Source organism: Portunus trituberculatus, unplaced genomic scaffold (genome assembly GCF_017591435.1).
Source record: "Portunus trituberculatus isolate SZX2019 unplaced genomic scaffold, ASM1759143v1 PGA_scaffold_499__1_contigs__length_38706, whole genome shotgun sequence".
NCBI classification, from domain to species: Eukaryota; Metazoa; Arthropoda; class Malacostraca; order Decapoda; family Portunidae; genus Portunus; species Portunus trituberculatus.
In genome coordinates, this window is record NW_025541667.1 from 1 (window position 1) to 19,474 (window position 19,474).

The following is a 19,474-nucleotide window of genomic DNA, read 5'->3' on the forward strand; positions in this document are numbered from 1 at the left end:
TGTGTTGCACCCGACTTGCAGAGTGCCATTTATGTAAGCAATCCTGCTCAGGATCGCGAGTCGCCGCGAGAGCCAGCCTCCCGGTTGGGCGTTACGTGTTACGCGCTGATCCGATCTTCCTTTTATATAGAGGAAACGAGCCCGCCGAAGAACAGATAACGCACAACACAGCGACTCGCTCCCGCAGCTGACGGAGTGTTACTTGCTAATAATACCACTACTACTTGTTAATCCCACCTACTACCACTACTCGCCATGTCCGGACGCGGCAAAGGAGGAAAGGTGAAGGGAAAGTCAAAGTCCCGTTCCAGCCGTGCTGGACTCCAGTTCCCGGTCGGCAGGATTCATCGCCTCCTGAGGAAGGGCAACTACGCCGAGCGAGTGGGGGCTGGCGCCCCCGTGTACCTTGCAGCGGTCATGGAGTACCTGGCCGCCGAAGTCCTCGAGCTTGCCGGCAACGCCGCCCGCGACAACAAGAAGACTCGCATCATCCCACGTCACCTGCAGCTGGCCATCCGGAACGACGAGGAACTTAACAAGCTCCTCTCCGGGGTCACCATTGCACAGGGTGGCGTGCTGCCAAACATTCAGGCTGTGCTCCTTCCCAAGAAGACCGAGAAGAAGTAAATCCCTCTCCTCCTCAATATCATCACCAACAAGTATATATATCCGGCTCCTCTTCGAGCCACACATTGACACATCTAGAGAATTGAATAGACTATAGTGTTAACAATGATATTAATAATAATGATGGTATATATATTTTTTTGATAATGAATGATAGAAATGCTAATGGTAGATTTTTTTTCTCTTTATATTTTTGTTCCGGCCTGCAGCGCTGCAAAAAAAAAAAAAAAAAAAAAAACACCTTGCGCTGAGCAAATTATGGGATTAGAGCCCGTGTGTCAATGAGGACCTTGCTTCCCGCACACGCCCCTCTGTCTTGCTCTCTTGCTTCCCTCCTGGCTGGTAGGTAACTAGCGGGACAGGGATCAATTAACGCGGTCGGTCACTATGACCTGTGATCTCACTCGGCAGTCATCCAAGAGATGCGGATTAAACGTTGTCAAGTATTGCTGTGTTTGCAAAAAAAAAAACAAACAAACAATGCGAAATATGTTCAAAGATAAACAAGAAGCTTACTCCAACTTGCCTTTTCTTTTTCTTTTTTTCTTTTCTTTTTCATTTTCTTTTTCTTTTAGAGCATCACAATGTATATAATACAACACCGTTCAATTACCAAGTGTTAAGTACCTACCTGACATAAGGTGCGTATTGGTGCGTGCAAGTGTCCCCCCTCTCTTGCTTCCCTCCTGGTTGGTAGGTGGTAGGTAGGGACAGGGAGGGAGTGAGTGGCCCATGGATTAACGCTTTCACTTTGACCTGTGATCTCACTCGGCGGTCATCCCCGAGAGGGGAGGGCGCGCGGATCAAACGATGTCAAGTATTGCTGTGTTTGTTTGCAAAAACAATGCAAAATATATTTAAAGATAAACAGAAACTCTCCAACTTTTTTTTTTTTTTTTTTGTTCTTTAAGGTGCGTATTGGTACGTACAAGTGTGACAGCGCTGCAGGCCGGAAAATTCCCGGCAGGAACAAAAAAAAAAAAAAAAACCTAAAAGATCTCCATACAAGTAAGCGGTCAGACCATAGTGGATAAGGTGGTGGACGTGGGATCGGGCAGACAGACAGACGTTCACGCGTCGGCTCGAAAGAATCACACCACACACCGTTTTGAAGGTATGTCAGTCGGCGAGGGGGATTTAATGAAAGGTACCTACCTACCTACATGTCACCGCGGTACCCAGGTTCTATCTAGGTGGCTACACTAAAGATGATGATGATGATGATGATGATGATGATGCGCTTCGGTGTTGATATGGACCCTCCCTCCTTGTATGGGTACCACTATAAAGAAATAAAATTGCCTGCGCCACTAATGGGCGGAAGCTTAACAAACAAACAAACAAACAGCACCTGTAGCAGCGGTTGGTGTCTGACCTCACATCACTTAGTTGATAATTCTTTCTCTTTCATCTGATTTACCTTTGAGTGATAAAACAAAGAGGAAAACAAATAGAAAGAAGGGAAAAGAAAAAAAAGAAAGAAAAGGTAAAAAAAAAAAAAAAAAACACACACACAAATTGTAATAATGACGTAAAGAGTAGGGACAACACTTTTACTTGGAACAACCATACTCCTAGTAGTGTTAGTCTATAACTTTTTCCTTCTCTTCATTTGTGTGGACCTATAAAAGGTCCGGGATATGTTGACTCTTTTCTTATGGTGTTTTTGCAGTTGCTGTTGTTGACACCAAATTCGAGACACCAGATTTAACCGCCAAATCCGTAGAGGGTACGTCCCTGACGCTTGAGGGCGTAGACGACGTCCATGGCAGTGACGGTCTTGCGCTTGGCGTGCTCGGTGTAGGTGACGGCATCCCTGATGACGTTCTCGAGGAACACCTTTAGCACCCCACGAGTCTCCTCGTAGATGAGACCGGAGATGCGCTTGACGCCGCCTCGGCGAGCCAACCGACGGATAGCGGGCTTGGTGATGCCCTGGATGTTGTCACGCAAAACCTTACGGTGACGCTTGGCTCCTCCCTTTCCAAGTCCCTTGCCTCCCTTGCCGCGGCCAGTCATGGTGACAGATGATGAGGCGCTGCTGCGTAGTAGTAGTAGTAGTAGTGATACGACGTCTCGCTCACGAGTGTGACTCACATTTTTTTTATTTATTGATTGATTGCATAAAATACCCACACGGGCTATGGTGGCCCGTTCTGTTCTTAGCGGCGCTGGTGCCGCTTCTTCTGCGTTCTGGCTGTGTCGTTGTCGGAAGAGTCGCTGGTCTTGTTGGAGCTCTTCAGCATGTCGGCAATGAGTTTCTCGCAGTCTGGGAGTAGTTCTTGGTGGGTGGTGCCTCGTCCTGGCTGTTTGGTGTCCCACTGCCACAGGCTCATGCCCTTGGTGGTTGTGGCAGCGTCTGGGGTGGTCTTCTTTTTTCCTTTTTTTTTTGGCCTTCTTTAGGTGAAGGGAAGCAGTGGTGTGGTGAGGCGGGTCTGTGGTGTGGCTGTGTAGGCTTGTATCTGTGCCCACTACGTCCACGACCTCATATTCCTCCTCTTCCTCCTCCTGCCCGTTCTCCTCCACATGCGGATCTTCGTGGCGAGGTTCTTCTTTGGGCGGCTGGCGTTTTCCTGTGTCTTCTGGGTGTGATGGCGTGTGGTGGTGAAGGCTTCTTCCGGGATGCTTATGGCAGGTAGCCCGTTGTGCTTCAGCAGAAGCGGTATCAAGGTCTGCAGGCGGCGGGTGTTGTTGCCTGCGAGTACCTGCGCCGTACAGATGCAGGCTTTGATCTTGAGATCCGCTTCTGCTGTTTTCACGGCCCTGGGAGACGATTTAGGGCGGGAGGAGGGCGTTCAGTTTGCCTTCCCGAGTCACCTCTCTGGCCTCTGGTCCCTTCTTCCCTTGAAGGTGGTGAAGGTGGCGTGGTCTCCTTCTCGGGTAACACTTTCCTGAAGGTTCTCTTCAGGCCAGAGTAGTGTACAAAGAAGTCTTTGTTGGCTACGGAATCACGGATGAAGCCGTAGCCAGACTTTCTGTTGTACCACTTGAAGGTACCCTGGTGCTGCTGCGCTGCCATCGCGGATGTGTTGTCTCTCTCGCTTGCCTGAGAGGAATGTGTGTGTCGTCACATTTTAGGATCGCGGTAATATATATGTAACTGGTGCCTTCCCGGTTGTAGTAGGGTAACAATATTTCCTGTTTTTCCCACTTGATCCAACATCGCTGGGTCATACGAACACGGTCTCCGTCTCGTCGTTGACCCTCGGACCACGCATCCGAGACGTACAACCGAGAGGCAAGCAAGAAAACGGCGTAAAACTAAATAATATCGAGTCGGAGGAGGTGCCAGATTTTCCAGCCAGCGGCATGCATGCAGCGAGCAACAAGCCAACCAGCCAGCCAGCCACAGAGGGAGGCAGACTGAGTCTGTGTCAGAATAATAATAATAATAATAAGAAGAAGAAGAAGAAGAAGAGAGAAGAATGAGAGACAGACAGACAGACAGACAGACAGACAGACAGACAGACAGACAGACAGACAGACAGACAGACAGAGAGAGAGAGAGAGAGAGAGATTAATCCAATAGGGAAACGATATTAAACCAAGAAACACCTAGAAAGGACTTGATTCACAGGGTATACGGAGTATAGTAGGGCAAGCCAGGAAGAATTTAAATCGGCCTAAAATCTCACATCGAGTGCCAACGACCACACCACGTTGAACACACCGCTTCTCGTCCGATCAGCGAAGTTAAGCAACGTTGGGTCCGGTTAGTACTTGGATGGGTGACCGCCTGGGAACACCAGATGTTGTTGGCATTCCATTATTTTTATTTATCTATTTATTTATTTATTATTTATTTTATTATTATTATTATTATTATTAATAATAATAATAATAATAATAATAATAATAATAATAATAATAATAATAATAATAATAATAATAAGAAGAAGAAGAAGAAGGTTTGATTTGTCTATTCTTATATTGTTTTACCTGCTTATTTTATTCTTTGTTAATTCATCCATTTATTCTTGTACTACCTCGTGCCTGAATTACCAGACAAAACTGTGTATTCTAAACACACATGAGTAGGAGAGGACTCGAACTGACAATTTTTTTTTCTCTCCTATAGAGAAATTGCATCGAACCGCTAGCCTAGCTTGGTGCCGGGGGAAGGGGATAAGAATGACCACCTGCACGGACGTGTGCTGTGCTCTGTCGAGCTTGGACATTAACCATTGAAGTCTGAAGAAGAAAAAAAAAAAAAAAAAAACTAGAAAGTCACTGCAGCGGCTGTGGGAGGAGGAAAGACGCAAGCCGTCAGACTAACCGTGACACACGACACGCTAATAAATACGCACACTATAGTCTGACCATTTTATGAAGATCACTTAGGCGTTGGCGTTTTGGGATTTTCCTGCCTGCGGCGCTGTCACACGTGTACCAATACGCGCCCCAAGTCAGGTACTTAATACTTTTTAACTGAATGGTGTTGTAGTACATATACATTGTGATGCTCTAAAGAGGCAAGTTAGAGGAATTTGTGTTTATTTTAAATAAATTTTGCATTGGTTTTGCAAACGCAACAACAATGCTTGACAACGTTTCCTCCGAGCGTTGTCACATCCTTCTGGGTGACCGAGTGAGGTCACAGGTCAAAGTGACCGTGTTAATCCATGGTGTGTGTGGGGAGCAAGGTTCTCATTGACACATAGGCTCTAATCCCTTAATTTGCCCAGCAACGCCGCAGGCCGGGAAATTCCCAAAAATGGCAACGTCTAAGTGATCTTCAGACTATAATAATCTGATTAACAATTTGTCTTGGCGATGTTGCAGTGGGTATTTGGTGAATGAAATGATCGATTGCTATCTTTACATCATCCATCCATCCTAATTTGACCTTAGAATCTAAAATGGTTGCTTTGCTGATGTCAGGTATGTTTGAGAAATCATATTCTTTGTATGTAAAATATAATGTTTTTTTCTTGTGGATCGTAGTTGCTAAAGTGTGTCTGTGTATATATTAGGATTTTTATGCTATATGTTGGTGGCCCTTGCATTTGAAATAATTATATTGTGAAATTGTCAACTTTTTTTTTTTTTTCGGTAGGGGCTAATGTATGCAATGTTTCTGCTAATTTATGGAAATTTTATGCAAATTTATGCAAATTAGCCAAATCAAATTTGGGGGCGGGTCGAGAGCCCGCCCCCCGCTCGATAATGGGGAGGGGGGACGCGCGAAAATCACTCCATTTTCTAATTTTGCGATTTATGCACATACCCGGTAAAATCATGTAAACGGGAAAAAAAAAAAAAAAAAAAAAAAAAAAAAAAATCGTCTAGAATTGTCGGTGGGATCCTTCTGTCCCTCTCTCCCTCTCTCTCTCTCTCTCTCTCTCTCTCTCTACCTGTATCTCTCTCTCCGTGGCTGGTTTTGGCTTGACTTGTGGGAGAGGTAGTTAGTGTCGTGTGTTTTTGTGCGCCTGTGGGAAGTGCTTTGTGTTCTGTGCCAGTGTTTAGTGTCTGTGTTCACGAGTGTGTTAGTGTCGTACGTGTCGTTTAGAGCCAACACTCGTTGTCGCTCCCACACCTGGCTCCACAATTCCCCAGGGAATCACTAATCCTCTCCCACAATGTCCAGCCCGCCCATCGCCCCATAGCCAGGCGAGACTTGCCTGGCTACCAGCCACAGAATTGGTGTTGCGTTTGTGGCAAAGCAACACTTAAGACTCAACACGTGAGCTGTGACGAGGAAACCTGCCGTAACCTTTGTCACAACAGCTGCCTTGGGGATACGCCAGTCTTTAAGTGTAGCTACACGGAACAGCTACGACTCCAAGCAAACATCCCGGACCCCGTCATCTACATCAGCGAGACTGACACACCCCACGCCACTACCGGACGATAGTGGGAGAGTCAGTGGGAGGGCTTGGAGAGAGGAGAGCTAGTTTCACTAGTTGAGAAGCTCACTGAGGAAGCCTCTCAACAAAACTGTGTGATTAAGTCCTCAGGACGACAGAGACTTGATCATACAGCACAGAGACGTGTTTGCTGCGGCTCTCAGAGTAGCAGACAGGCTGATAGCGTCAAAACAGCGCCAGACGCAAGTAGCCACACGCTCTCAGGCAGTCAGCGCCCACGCAGAGTCAATTGACGAACACTGGGAGGTGGTTTGTCAGGACTCTGAGAGGTGGAGGACGTGGTGGAGCTCGGATAAACCGCAACAGATCCGGTACGCAGCTGTTTTCTCCACTTCCACCTTCCCTTCGCCTGCCCGGGAAACAACGACCGCTCCGCCTACCTCCACTGCTTCCACCGCCACACAGAGCGACTGTGACACCTCCCCAGCGTCCACTGTCACTCCTTCTGCCACACAGAGTGACTGCTCGGTACTCACTACCACGTCTACCGCCACACAGAGCAGCAGGGACTCTTCCTCCATAAACACAGCGAACGGAGTAGATCGCGGTGCCTCTGTTCGCCCACGAACCTCTCCTCAGACCACTTCAGGAGATTGGAGAAAAAGAAATCTAAGAGGAAGTGCAGCAGGACGCGAGGAGGGTGTCCAGCGAAGGACTGAGGACTCACCAGGCCACCAAGCAGACACAAAAGCGAGCCAAGGCAAAAGTGTGTGAGTACTGCTCACGGAAAGGACACACTTCTGCTACTTGCCACGCCAGAACTGACGATTTACGTCAGGAGCGTCTCCTACAGCGGCTTCTTACGGTGGAAAGATACACAGCCACACCCTTCCCACCTGCAGCGCCTCAGCCCGCCCACCCCCTCACTTCATTTCAGTCCTTGCCACAACCTCGCCCACTCCTTCCTCAGCCTGGTATCTGGAATCAGAACCAGGGCGGCAGTGGACCACTCCTCTTCACCAGTACCAGCAGTCGGCCGCGGACCCTAACCACCACCTCGGACTAGCAGGCCTCGCTCACTACCATCCCTCACCATGGTACAGCCAGCTTGCCCCCGCCGCCAACTAAAGGTCGTCTCTAGCAACGTCCGTGGTCTCCGGACTAACCTTGCAGACTTATACCACAACTGTGTGCAACGACACAATGCAGACGTTGTTGTGGTGACTGAGACATGGCTGAACAGTGAGGTGGAGCCCACGTATGGCAGGATGCAGGGCTTCACCCACTGGGTGAGGAGGGACCAACAGGAGCGAACAGGAGGTGGAGTGGCTGTCTGCTTCAAGGAAGGAATGCAGGCCCAGCTACTCGACATAGACACGCCTCCAATGATGGAGATGATGTACTTCCGAGTAATGCTGGCAGACCGCTCAGCCCTCCTGCTGTGTGCCCTGTATCGCCCCCGCGACAAGGGCCTGACTCACTCTTGTACCTGACTGAGACCTTAGACAACCTGATGATGGCACACAGCTGCAGCCACGTGCTGATTGTGGGGATCTCAATCACCACCTGGAAAGAGACGCCTACGAGAATCTCCTGAGGTGCAGGGTCTGACAGATCATGTCACCTTCCCCACACATGAACGAGGAGGGACATTAGACCCTGTCATCTCAGACTACCAGGAAGACAAGCTTCAGTGTCATCAGCTGGGGCTCGTGGGCAGCTCTGACCATCACGCTGTACTGACACAGCTGGAAGTGGGCGTGGCTCAGGACGAGGCCACCACCCGCACCATCTGGCTGTGGAACAAAGCAGACTGGGCTTCCCTGCGCCGCGACCTGACCCACACCCCATGGGCCACTTTGCTACAGGGAGGAGCAGAGAGTGAAGCACTTGCACTCACCTCTCACCTTCTCGCCCTCCAGAGACGCCACGTCCCACACAGGGAATACACCACCAGATCGACGGATCAGCCATGGTTTGGCTACCGTTGCCGTGTTGCTGCCGAGGCAAAGTATGCTGCCTGGCTCCGCTACAAGAGGAACCCGACTCGGCGCAACAAGGACCTGCACAGGGCTGCATGCAGGAGGATGGTGGTAACCAGCAAGTGGGCCTTAAAAAAGTGGGAGGAAAGCCTGCGCCGGAAACTGTGTGGCACTGGCGTAGGAAACAAAACTTGGTGGTCTCTTGTTAAGGACAAACAAGGAACTGGCCACCAAGAATCCATCCCTCCCTCAGCAAGCAGGACGGTACTGTCGCCACCAGCAGTAAGGAGAGGGCACAGTTGCTGGCTTCCTTGTTTGCTGGAAAAATGAAGGTCGGGAATCCACAGCAGCCACCGCCTCAGCTGGTCCAGCAATGTGAGAAGACTGTCACCATGGTGGAGGTGACGCATCAGCAGGTGAAGCGATTATTGCGGGGCTGGACACACAGAAAGCCACCGGCCCTGATGACATCAGCCCGCACCTGCTGAAGCGATGCTCCCAGGAACTGGCTGCCCCTCTCACCCAAGTCTTCACAACTTGTGTACGGGAAAACGTCTGGCCTTCAGTGTGGAAGGAGGCTCGAGTAGTTCCCGTACACAAAAAGCTCCAGGACGGACCCAAAAACTACAGACCCATATCCCTGTTGTCAGTGGTGGGTAAAGTGTTTGAGAGGGTCGTGGCAGAGGTGGTGTGTAGCCATCTCAAGGACAATGCCCTCCTCTCAGACCAACAGTTTGGGTTCAGACCTGGAAGGTCAACCTCCGACCTAATGATGCTTCTCACCAGGCATTGGCAGGACGCCCTCGACGACGGCAAGGACACTATAGTGGTTGCTTTGGACATAGCAGGAGCTTTTGATAAAGTATGGCACAACGGATTACTAGAAAAGCTTCGTGCTAAAGGCATCCAGGGTGGCTTGCTACGACTCTTGGGAAATTACCTGCAGGACAGAAGCCTCAAGGTGGTTGTCAACGGGCAAACATCTGAGTCCCTGCCTGTGGAGGCATCAGTGCCACAGGGTTCAATTCTTGGCCCACTCCTGTGGAATATCTACGTGGATGATCTTCTCCAGCTACTGCCAGGAGTCATGGCCTATGCTGATGACTGCACCCTCTCCTATACCTATCCACGCCAGGACAGTGGGCGGGCTGCTGAGGCCATCAATCAGCAGCTACGAGTGATAAAGGAGTGGGGTGCTCGCTGGCAAGTGACATTCGCGCCGGAGAAGACACAAGCAATGGTTGTCTCTCGGTCCCCAGCCGCCATGGCAGCAATGGCAGGAAAGTTGTCTTTTGGCGCTGCTGCTCTCCCACTCCAAGATGACGTCAAGATACTTGGAGTGGAGGTGGATCGAGGGCTGAGGTTTGACAGGCATGTCAAAACCATTGCCAAGAAAGCCTCTCACAGGATCTCCGCTCTCAGAAGGATCGCCAGTTTCCTCGACAGGAAGGGAGACTGCTGCTGTACAAGGCACAGGTGCGGCCCCACCTTGAGTACGCAGCTCTCTCCTGGATGTCCTGTGCCGCCACACACAGAAGGAGACTGGACAGCATCCAACGCCGCGCCATACGGCTAGTAGATGCTGCAATACCACCTCACCCAGAGCCTGAGCGTCCCTTGATTCACTGGAACACCGCAGAGACGTGGCGGCGATCGTAGTGTTCCATAAGGCACAGGTGCAAAGAGTGCCACATCTGGCAGGGCTGCGTCATCCTCTAAGAGTCACCGCACGGAGCACGAGAACGGTGCTCAATGGTGGTGACGCCGTAGAGGTGCCGCGATCCCACGGGTGTCAGCATCAACGCACCTTCGCAGGACGCGTCTCCAGGATGTGGAACTTGTTCACGGCCGCGGTGCCTCACGTCCAGGAGATGAACACACAGTGTCAAACTGATGGCACATAAGTGGAGACAGACACTGCCAACTCCTCTGACACTCTTTGTGACGTGACACTCAGTGTAGTGCAGTGCGTGAATAGTGCTAGTGAAGTGAAACGAATAGAGAGAGAGATTACATTCTCATATAAGGAAAGGATATAATGTAAATTTATCATAGATATATGTATGTACAGTACGTGGTTTATGAAGAATTGTTACGCGAAAAGTTTTTTTTTTTATTTTCAATATTCATTTAGTTAGGAAAAAGGAGTGGTGAGTGACCTGACACGGCGAAATCCCTGAGACATCTTGGCTACAACAATTGTTTTGTTGTGTTTTCTTTTCTCTCTTTCCTTCCTCTTTTCTCTCCCTCTCGCCTGCCTCAATTTCTTTGAGTTACCCATGACATGTTGTTATGGTTAGGAGGAGGGGGAGTTTTCTGTGGTTGTCGAACACTCTTACGTCATTCCCGTCCAATCGTAAGGCAAGGTTGGGCCCCGGCAAACCGTATTTAAAGAAGTGCCAGCCTAAGCGCTCAACTCGCCCAACTGTTCGTTCCGAGCGGCAGTAACTTACTTACTCACCATGGCACGTACTAAGCAAACGGCCCGCAAGTCCACCGGTGGCAAGGCGCCCCGCAAGCAGCTTGCCACGAAGGCAGCTCGCAAATCTGCTCCTGCCACTGGAGGTGTCAAGAAGCCCCACCGTTACAGGCCAGGAACCGTGGCCCTCCGTGAGATCCGCCGTTATCAGAAGAGCACCGAACTGCTTATCAGGAAGCTGCCTTTCCAGCGCTTGGTGCGTGAAATTGCCCAGGATTTCAAGACTGACCTCCGCTTCCAGTCCTCCGCTGTCATGGCCCTCCAGGAAGCTTCCGAGGCTTATCTCGTGGGTCTCTTTGAAGACACTAACCTGTGCGCCATCCACGCCAAGCGTGTCACTATCATGCCCAAGGACATCCAGCTGGCTCGTCGAATCCGTGGCGAGCGTGCCTAATAAGTGTGTCATCCAAGGCAAGCAAGCAACAACAAACAATATCTAGGCCCTCTTCAGGGCCAAAGGTGCTTTATCTAAAGAGAATAATATTACATAGACCATGAATGGGTTGGCTTTGATCCGTATGGTCGAGCGATTTCCTGATTAGAAGACTTTTTTTTTTTCTCTCTCTCTCTCTCTCTCTCTCTCTCTCTCTCTCTCTCTCTCTCTCTCTCTCTCTCTCTCTCTCTCTCTCTCTCTCTCTCTCTTTTTTTTTTTTTTTTTTTTCTTCAACCTTCCTCTCTGTGTCTAGGATCCGATATTCCATGTGCATGTTTCTGATCAGTAGTATGTCGGTGGCCGATGGAGAATGACTGCTTTCCTCCAATCTGATTTGTAGATATATTGATTGATTGATGCACTGCAATTCAGTCAAGAAAACAAAGAAAGAAAGAAAGAAAGAAAAAAAAAAAAAAAAAAAAAAAAAAAAAGGAGCGAAGATTCATGTTACAAGCTATAATAAATGTGTGCTTCCTGAGCTTTGTGTGATGAAAAACGTTATGTTACTGAAATAGGAGGCATCATCATTAATCAAGAAGAAGAAGAAGAGCATGAATGCACCCACCCTCCAAAGCCTGCCTGCCGTGATTAGTATCGTACGTACGCTTAATCATCACCATCATCATACTACTACTACTACTACGGGGTGCTGCTGTTGTGCAGTGGATGATGGATCTCTTTGCTCTGACCCGGTTGCGAGCCTCATTAATGACGAGCCAGCCATCTGACTGACAGTCAGTTTACTTGGAGGAGGTGTACTTGGTGACAGCCTTGGTGCCCTCAGAGACGGCGTGCTTTGCCAGTTCGCCGGGCAGAAGGAGACGGACGGCAGTCTGGATCTCCCGGCTGGTGATGGTGGAGCGCTTGTTGTAGTGTGCCAGGCGGGATGCCTCGGCAGCGATGCGCTCGAAAATGTCGTTCACGAAAGAGTTCATGATTGACATAGCCTTGGAGGACACGCCAGTGTCGGGGTGGACCTGCTTGAGCACCTTGTAGATGTAGATGGAGTAGCTTTCCTTCCTCCTCCGCTTCTTCTTCTTGTCCCCTTTGGCTATGGCCTTCTGAGCCTTGCCAGCCTTCTTGGCAGCCCGACTTGAAGAGTGCCATTTATGTAAGCAATCCTGCTCAGGATCGCGAGTCGCCGCGAGAGCCAGCCTCCCGGTTGGGCGTTACGTGTTACGCGCTGATCCGATCTTCCTTTTATATAGAGGAAACGAGCCCGCCGAAGAACAGATAACGCACAACACACCGACTCGCTCCCGCAGCTGACGGAGTGTGAATACGAGTCACACCCAATCAAAGGCACTGATATCGGACTTGCCATTATCACTTCAAAAGCAACAGGATGGCCTGAACAACCCCTAAACTTAAAAAGACTCAAACTAGGACTTGAAACACAAAAATACAAATGGGCTTACACTGACAACAGTTACGATGAAGACACAGTATACCAATACATAATTACAGACAAAATAGACCTCCAGAGTTGCTGGAAAGTAACTGAGGATGCTAACTTTAGAAAACTTCGATCAGGCCTCCACATAGACAAGACTCCACCACCACCCAAACTCAGAAGACACAGACAAAATAGCAACTAAAACACCATGAACACCATCAAAATACTTCAACATAATACACAACACTGGAGAACTAACAAAACCAATCTAATGATAACATACAAATCAATAGATCCTGACATCATCTTACTCAACAGTCACGGTACAAAAGAAGACGAAACACTTAAACTATATGGTTATACAACATATAAAGTAAACACAAGCAATGAAATCAATGATGGAAGCGCCATTTTAATAAAAAGCAATATCAAACACAAAATTAATGACGATTTCATAACAGACGTACTACAAGTAACAATAGATACAAATTTGGGCCCTGTCAACATTGCTACAACCTACCTACCCCCCAGACGGCCCTACATCCCATTCCCTGACTTTCACAAGTTATGCTCCAACCACACACCGACCTACATACTCGGTGATTTAAACGCAAAACACCCTGCGCTAGGTGATTCATACAGTAACACAGTAGGCAAAGGTCTCAAAACTATGTTAGACACCAACATAATAAAACACCTCGGACCCCACTTCGCTACATACACTACAGGCAGACATAACACTACACCAGACTTAGTACTTTGCAACAATAAAACATACCACAACCACATCATAGAAGAAGGCCCAACCACAACATCAGACCACATACCAATAACACTCACCATCACAGCTTCAGCAATAAAAACAAAAACACAGCCAAAATATAACATGAAGGAAGCGAACTGGGACAACTTCAACAATAACATAGAAAATAACATTATGCAAGCACAACCCCCAGAGATGGCAACAACCACACAAATAGATCAATCTCTTAAAACATGGATCACAACCATCACTCAAGAAATGGAGAACAACATACCTAAAACATGCAGCAAAACTATAAATAAACCCATATTAAACAAAACCATAAAAAGCATACAGACCTACCTACACAACATCAAAACCACAGCAAACACACAAGGATGGACAACAGCAAGGTACCAAGCATACAAACACTTAAAACACGCACTTGCAAATGAATGCAAAAAACACAACAACATAAACTGGGAAAATAAAATAAACAAATTAGCAGACATATATAAACACCACAACACTTCTGGAAAGAAGTAAGTAAACTAAAAGGCAACAAATCCAGAAACACAACACACATCATACACAACAACACAAAACTCTACACAGAGCAAGAAAAAGAACCTGTATTCAGAAACATCTGGGAAGACATCTTTCACATTAGCCAAACAGAAAACAGACAATTTGATCTACACAACGAAACAAGAGTCAATAATCACCTAAACATACACAGACACCTCCTCACCCCGCACACTCATGCAGATACACACAGACTCGAGCCACACAACCACATCACACGTCCCATCACTATGCAAGATGTTAAAAACATTATAAAAACCTTCAAGAACAACACCCCAGGCACAACTAAAATAAACAAAACCATTTTACAAAAACTTCCAGAAAATGCACTAAAAATATTAACACAAATCTATAACTATTCACTCTCCCTGGGTTACTTTCCCTCCACATTCAAACAAGCAAAAATCATCCTAATACCTAAACCTAACAAAACAGGCATCAACCCAATAGATTACAGACCGATATCACTGCTAGAAGTTCCTGGTAAGATATATGAAAAAATACTCAACCAAAGATTAAGAAATTATCTAGAAGACCACAGCAAGCTTCCTAATTCACAACATGGCTTCAGAAGGGGTAGAGGCACTGACACCGCCCTTGCACTTACATCAGAAAAAATAGCAGACGCGTTAGCAAGCAAACACCGAGTCAACATAGTTCTCAGAGACGTGTCGAAGGCCTTTGACAAAGTCTGGCACAATGGGATCAAATATAAAATAATTCAATTAGGCCTCCCAGATATTTTTACTAAAACCATCTGCACCTTCCTTGACAACAGAAAAGCTTACATTAACATCAACCATCACAACGGCCCATCATTTGACATAAGAAGTGGAGTGCCACAAGGCAGCTCACTTTCACCTACACTGTACACTATTTACACTGCAGACATACCAGCCCCGGCATACGGTTCTCTAAACATCATGTACGCAGATGACATCACACAAATAATAGTTCACCCCAGTAAATCACGCAAGATAATGGCCAAAAGAGTTGAGTCGGAAATTAAAAAGATAAATGAATTTGAAGTTAAATGGAAGATTAAAACCAACCAAACAAAATTTAAAATAATACCACTTGCAACCAGAATAAATGAGCCAATCAGTATCAACAACGAAATTATACCTTACTCTGCAGAAGGTAACATACTTGGACTCCACTTCAACACTAGAGGCATCATCCCACAGATAAAAAACAATAAACTCAAGGCAATAGCAGCACTAACAACAATCAGAAGATTCTCCTCTCTGCCACAAAACATAAAACTACACCTTGTAAAAGCCTGCATCATCCCCATCCTACAGTACCCTCATATCCCTAAACACCCTAACTAAAAACTCTCTCCTAACACTACAGCAAGTACAGAACCAAGCACTACGCTTTGCATTTAATGAAAAGTATCCCTACACTTACAACACTGAACAACTACACCAACAAGCAAACATCAAACCAATAAACACATTCATACACAGCAGTGGTAATAATGTTTCAAAAAGACTCACCACAGAGCTACGAGATACTACATACATAAGCTTAATAAACTCACACAGCACGAGAGAACACAGCTGGTTCAAGAAACCTATCACAGTACTAAACAGAAATGAACCAGCACCACTATACACCAGCAATTAACATGCAAACATCTACCTCACGTGCACCACCACGCTAACACAACACTTATCTCCACTTACCCTGTACGGGAACCCTCTTACCTGGAGACACCGGAAGTCTGTCCGACGTTCTATCGCGCCCTGAGTCGGGGGGAGGAGGGTATGTTCACTTGGGTGATGTTCTGCCACCAGAACTTACCTATAACCCTCCCTTCGTTGGGTGTTGCCACTGGCACGGCTTGCTCGCCACCAGCAGCGAGGGACGGAGGAAGGTCATGCCGCACCCTGAGTCGGGGACCACGGTGATCAGGGGCCACTCCGGGGCCCCGAGGGAATAGGGGATGAGACAGTGCTGTTCTCACTCCGCGGCGCGACAGGAAATCCGGTCTTAGTCTCCAGTCCAACCTGAAACAAAGAATGCTGTGAAACCAAGGCAAACATGAAAAAATAAATAACGGCTATGATGACATGTTGACCCTAAGTAACTAACTTAATTATTTAACATTTCCTCTTCTAGTACCCTTCCTTTCACACCACTATCCTGCACTGCACTTAAGCTACTAAATAAAAAAAAAAAAAAAAAAAAAAAAAAAAAAATCTATATAACAATTTCAACAACTATAACAAATATAACAAGTACGTGATCAGCGGCTTACCGAGCAATGCGAGCGACAACAATAATAAATAGTGATAAACAGCAAGGCGGATAGCCCGCCACCTGTTACTCTAATACTTTCTCTCATTTTTCCCCTGTTACATCTTGTTCTAGCTAGCTCTTCTCCTTTCATCCCCTGTCTATCCCCCCGTTCCGTTCCGTTCCGTTCCGAAGAACAGATAACGCACAACACAGCGACTCGCTCCCGCAGCTGACGGAGTGTTACTTGCTAATAATACCACTACTACTTGTTAATCCCACCTACTACCACTACTCGCCATGTCCGGACGCGGCAAAGGAGGAAAGGTGAAGGGAAAGTCAAAGTCCCGTTCCAGCCGTGCTGGACTCCAGTTCCCGGTCGGCAGGATTCATCGCCTCCTGAGGAAGGGCAACTACGCCGAGCGAGTGGGGGCTGGCGCCCCCGTGTACCTTGCAGCGGTCATGGAGTACCTGGCCGCCGAAGTCCTCGAGCTTGCCGGCAACGCCGCCCGCGACAACAAGAAGACTCGCATCATCCCACGTCACCTGCAGCTGGCCATCCGGAACGACGAGGAACTTAACAAGCTCCTCTCCGGGGTCACCATTGCACAGGGTGGCGTGCTGCCAAACATTCAGGCTGTGCTCCTTCCCAAGAAGACCGAGAAGAAGTAAATCCCTCTCCTCCTCAATATCATCACCAACAAGTATATATATCCGGCTCCTCTTCGAGCCACACATTGACACATCTAGAGAATTGAATAGACTATAGTGTTAACAATGATATTAATAATAATGATGGTATATATATTTTTTTGATAATGAATGATAGAAATGCTAATGGTAGATTTTTTTTCTCTTTATATTTTTGTTCCGGCCTGCAGCGCTGCAAAAAAAAAAAAAAAAAAAAAAAAAAAAACACCTTGCGCTGAGCAAATTATGGGATTAGAGCCCGTGTGTCAATGAGGACCTTGCTTCCCGCACACGCCCCTCTGTCTTGCTCTCTTGCTTCCCTCCTGGCTGGTAGGTAACTAGCGGGACAGGGATCAATTAACGCGGTCGGTCACTATGACCTGTGATCTCACTCGGCAGTCATCCAAGAGATGCGGATTAAACGTTGTCAAGTATTGCTGTGTTTGCAAAAAAAAACAAACAAACAATGCGAAATATGTTCAAAGATAAACAAGAAGCTTACTCCAACTTGCCTTTTCTTTTTCTTTTTTTCTTTTCTTTTTCATTTTCTTTTTCTTTTAGAGCATCACAATGTATATAATACAACACCGTTCAATTACCAAGTGTTAAGTACCTACCTGACATAAGGTGCGTATTGGTGCGTGCAAGTGTCCCCCCTCTCTTGCTTCCCTCCTGGTTGGTAGGTGGTAGGTAGGGACAGGGAGGAGTGAGTGGCCCATGGATTAACGCTTTCACTTTGACCTGTGATCTCACTCGGCGGTCATCCCCGAGAGGGAGGCGCGCGGATCAAACGATGTCAAGTATTGCTGTGTTTGTTTGCAAAAACAATGCAAAATATATTTAAAGATAAACAGAAACTCTCCAACTTTTTTTTTTTTTTTTTGTTCTTTAAGGTGCGTATTGGTACGTACAAGTGTGACAGCGCTGCAGGCCGGAAAATTCCCGGCAGGAACAAAAAAAAAAAAAAAAAAACCTAAAAGATCTCCATACAAGTAAGCGGTCAGACCATAGTGGATAAGGTGGTGGACGTGGGATCGGGCAGACAGACAGACGTTCACGCGTCGGCTCGAAAGAATCACACCACACACCGTTTTGAAGGTATGTCAGTCGGCGAGGGGGATTTAATGAAAGGTACCTACCTACCTACATGTCACCGCGGTACCCAGGTTCTATCTAGGTGGCTACACCAAAGATGATGATGATGATGATGATGATGATGATGCGCTTCGGTGTTGATATGGACCCTCCCTCCTTGTATGGGTACCACTATAAAGAAATAAAATTGCCTGCGCCACTAATGGGCGGAAGCTTAACAAACAAACAAACAAACAGCACCTGTAGCAGCGGTTGGTGTCTGACCTCACATCACTTAGTTGATAATTCTTTCTCTTTCATCTGATTTACCTTTGAGTGATAAAACAAAGAGGAAAACAAATAGAAAGAAGGGAAAAGAAAAAAAAAGAAAGAAAAAAAAAAAAAAAAAAAAACACACACACAAATTGTAATAATGACGTAAAGAGTAGGGACAACACTTTTACTTGGAACAACCATACTCCTAGTAGTGTTAGTCTATAACTTTTTCCTTCTCTTCATTTGTGTGGACCTATAAAAGGTCCGGGATATGTTGACTCTTTTCTTATGGTGTTTTTGCAGTTGCTGTTGTTGACACCAAATTCGAGACACCAGATTTAACCGCCAAATCCGTAGAGGGTACGTCCCTGACGCTTGAGGGCGTAGACGACGTCCATGGCAGTGACGGTCTTGCGCTTGGCGTGCTCGGTGTAGGTGACGGCATCCCTGATGACGTTCTCGAGGAACACCTTTAGCACCCACGAGTCTCCTCGTAGATGAGACCGGAGATGCGCTTGACGCCGCCTCGGCGAGCCAACCGACGGATAGCGGGCTTGGTGATGCCCTGGATGTTGTCACGCAAAACCTTACGGTGACGCTTGGCTCCTCCTTTCCAAGTCCCTTGCCTCCTTGCCGCGGCCAGTCATGGTGACAGATGATGAGGCGCTGCTGCGTAGTAGTAGTAGTAGTAGTGATACGACGTCTCGCTCACGAGTGTGACTCACATTTTTTTTTTATTCATTGATTGTGGGCATAAAATACCCACACGGGCTATGGTGGCCCGTTCTGTTCTTAGCGGCGCTGGTGCCGCTTCTTCATTGCGTTCTGACTGTGGTCGTTGTCGGAAGAGTCGCTGGTCTTTGGAGCTCTTCAGCATGTCGGCAATGAGTTTCTCGCAGCTTGGGAAGTAGTTCTTGGTGGGCGGTGCATCGTCCTGGCTGAACCAATCGTCAAACTGCCACTGGCTCATGTCCTTGGTGGTTTGGCAGCGTCTGGGATGGTCTTTTTCCCTTTATTTGCCAGCCTTCTTCTTTAGGTGAGGGGAAGCAGTGGTGTGGTGAGGCAGGTTCGTGGTGTGACTGTGTTGGCTTGTATCTGTGCCCACTACGTCCACGACCTCATTTCTCCTCTTCCTCCTC

General features: G+C 47.4%; 2 protein-coding genes, 1 non-coding gene and 1 pseudogene across 3 annotated transcripts; 3 read left to right on the top strand and 1 right to left on the bottom strand.

The window, feature by feature from the left end:
• The first annotated feature begins 33 nt into the window (after positions 1 to 33).
• On the top strand, positions 34 to 659 carry LOC123500852 (histone H2A). The gene has a single exon (XM_045249445.1). The coding sequence runs from the start codon at positions 256 to 258 to the stop codon at positions 625 to 627; it is 372 nt and encodes a 123-aa protein (XP_045105380.1). The 5' UTR covers positions 34 to 255; the 3' UTR covers positions 628 to 659.
• Positions 660 to 2,277: 1,618 nt separating this feature from the next.
• LOC123500854 lies at positions 2,278 to 2,670 on the bottom strand (annotated as a pseudogene).
• A 1,599-nt stretch (positions 2,671 to 4,269) lies between these two features.
• On the top strand, positions 4,270 to 4,388 carry LOC123500857. The gene has a single exon (XR_006673477.1). It is a non-coding gene; the product is annotated as a 5S ribosomal RNA (ribosomal RNA).
• Positions 4,389 to 12,468: 8,080 nt separating this feature from the next.
• LOC123500851 (histone H2A) lies at positions 12,469 to 16,999 on the top strand. Its single transcript, XM_045249444.1, has 2 exons — positions 12,469 to 12,561; positions 16,496 to 16,999. The coding sequence occupies exon 2, from the start codon at positions 16,596 to 16,598 to the stop codon at positions 16,965 to 16,967; it is 372 nt and encodes a 123-aa protein (XP_045105379.1). The 5' UTR covers positions 12,469 to 12,561; positions 16,496 to 16,595; the 3' UTR covers positions 16,968 to 16,999.
• The last annotated feature ends 2,475 nt before the right edge of the window (positions 17,000 to 19,474 follow it).

Bases quoted from the DNA above. Each gene is read 5' to 3' on its own strand.
- LOC123500851 (XM_045249444.1), top strand. From the start codon at position 16,596: ATGTCCGGACGCGGCAAAGGAGGAAAGGTGAAGGGAAAGTCAAAGTCC.
- LOC123500852 (XM_045249445.1), top strand. From the start codon at position 256: ATGTCCGGACGCGGCAAAGGAGGAAAGGTGAAGGGAAAGTCAAAGTCC.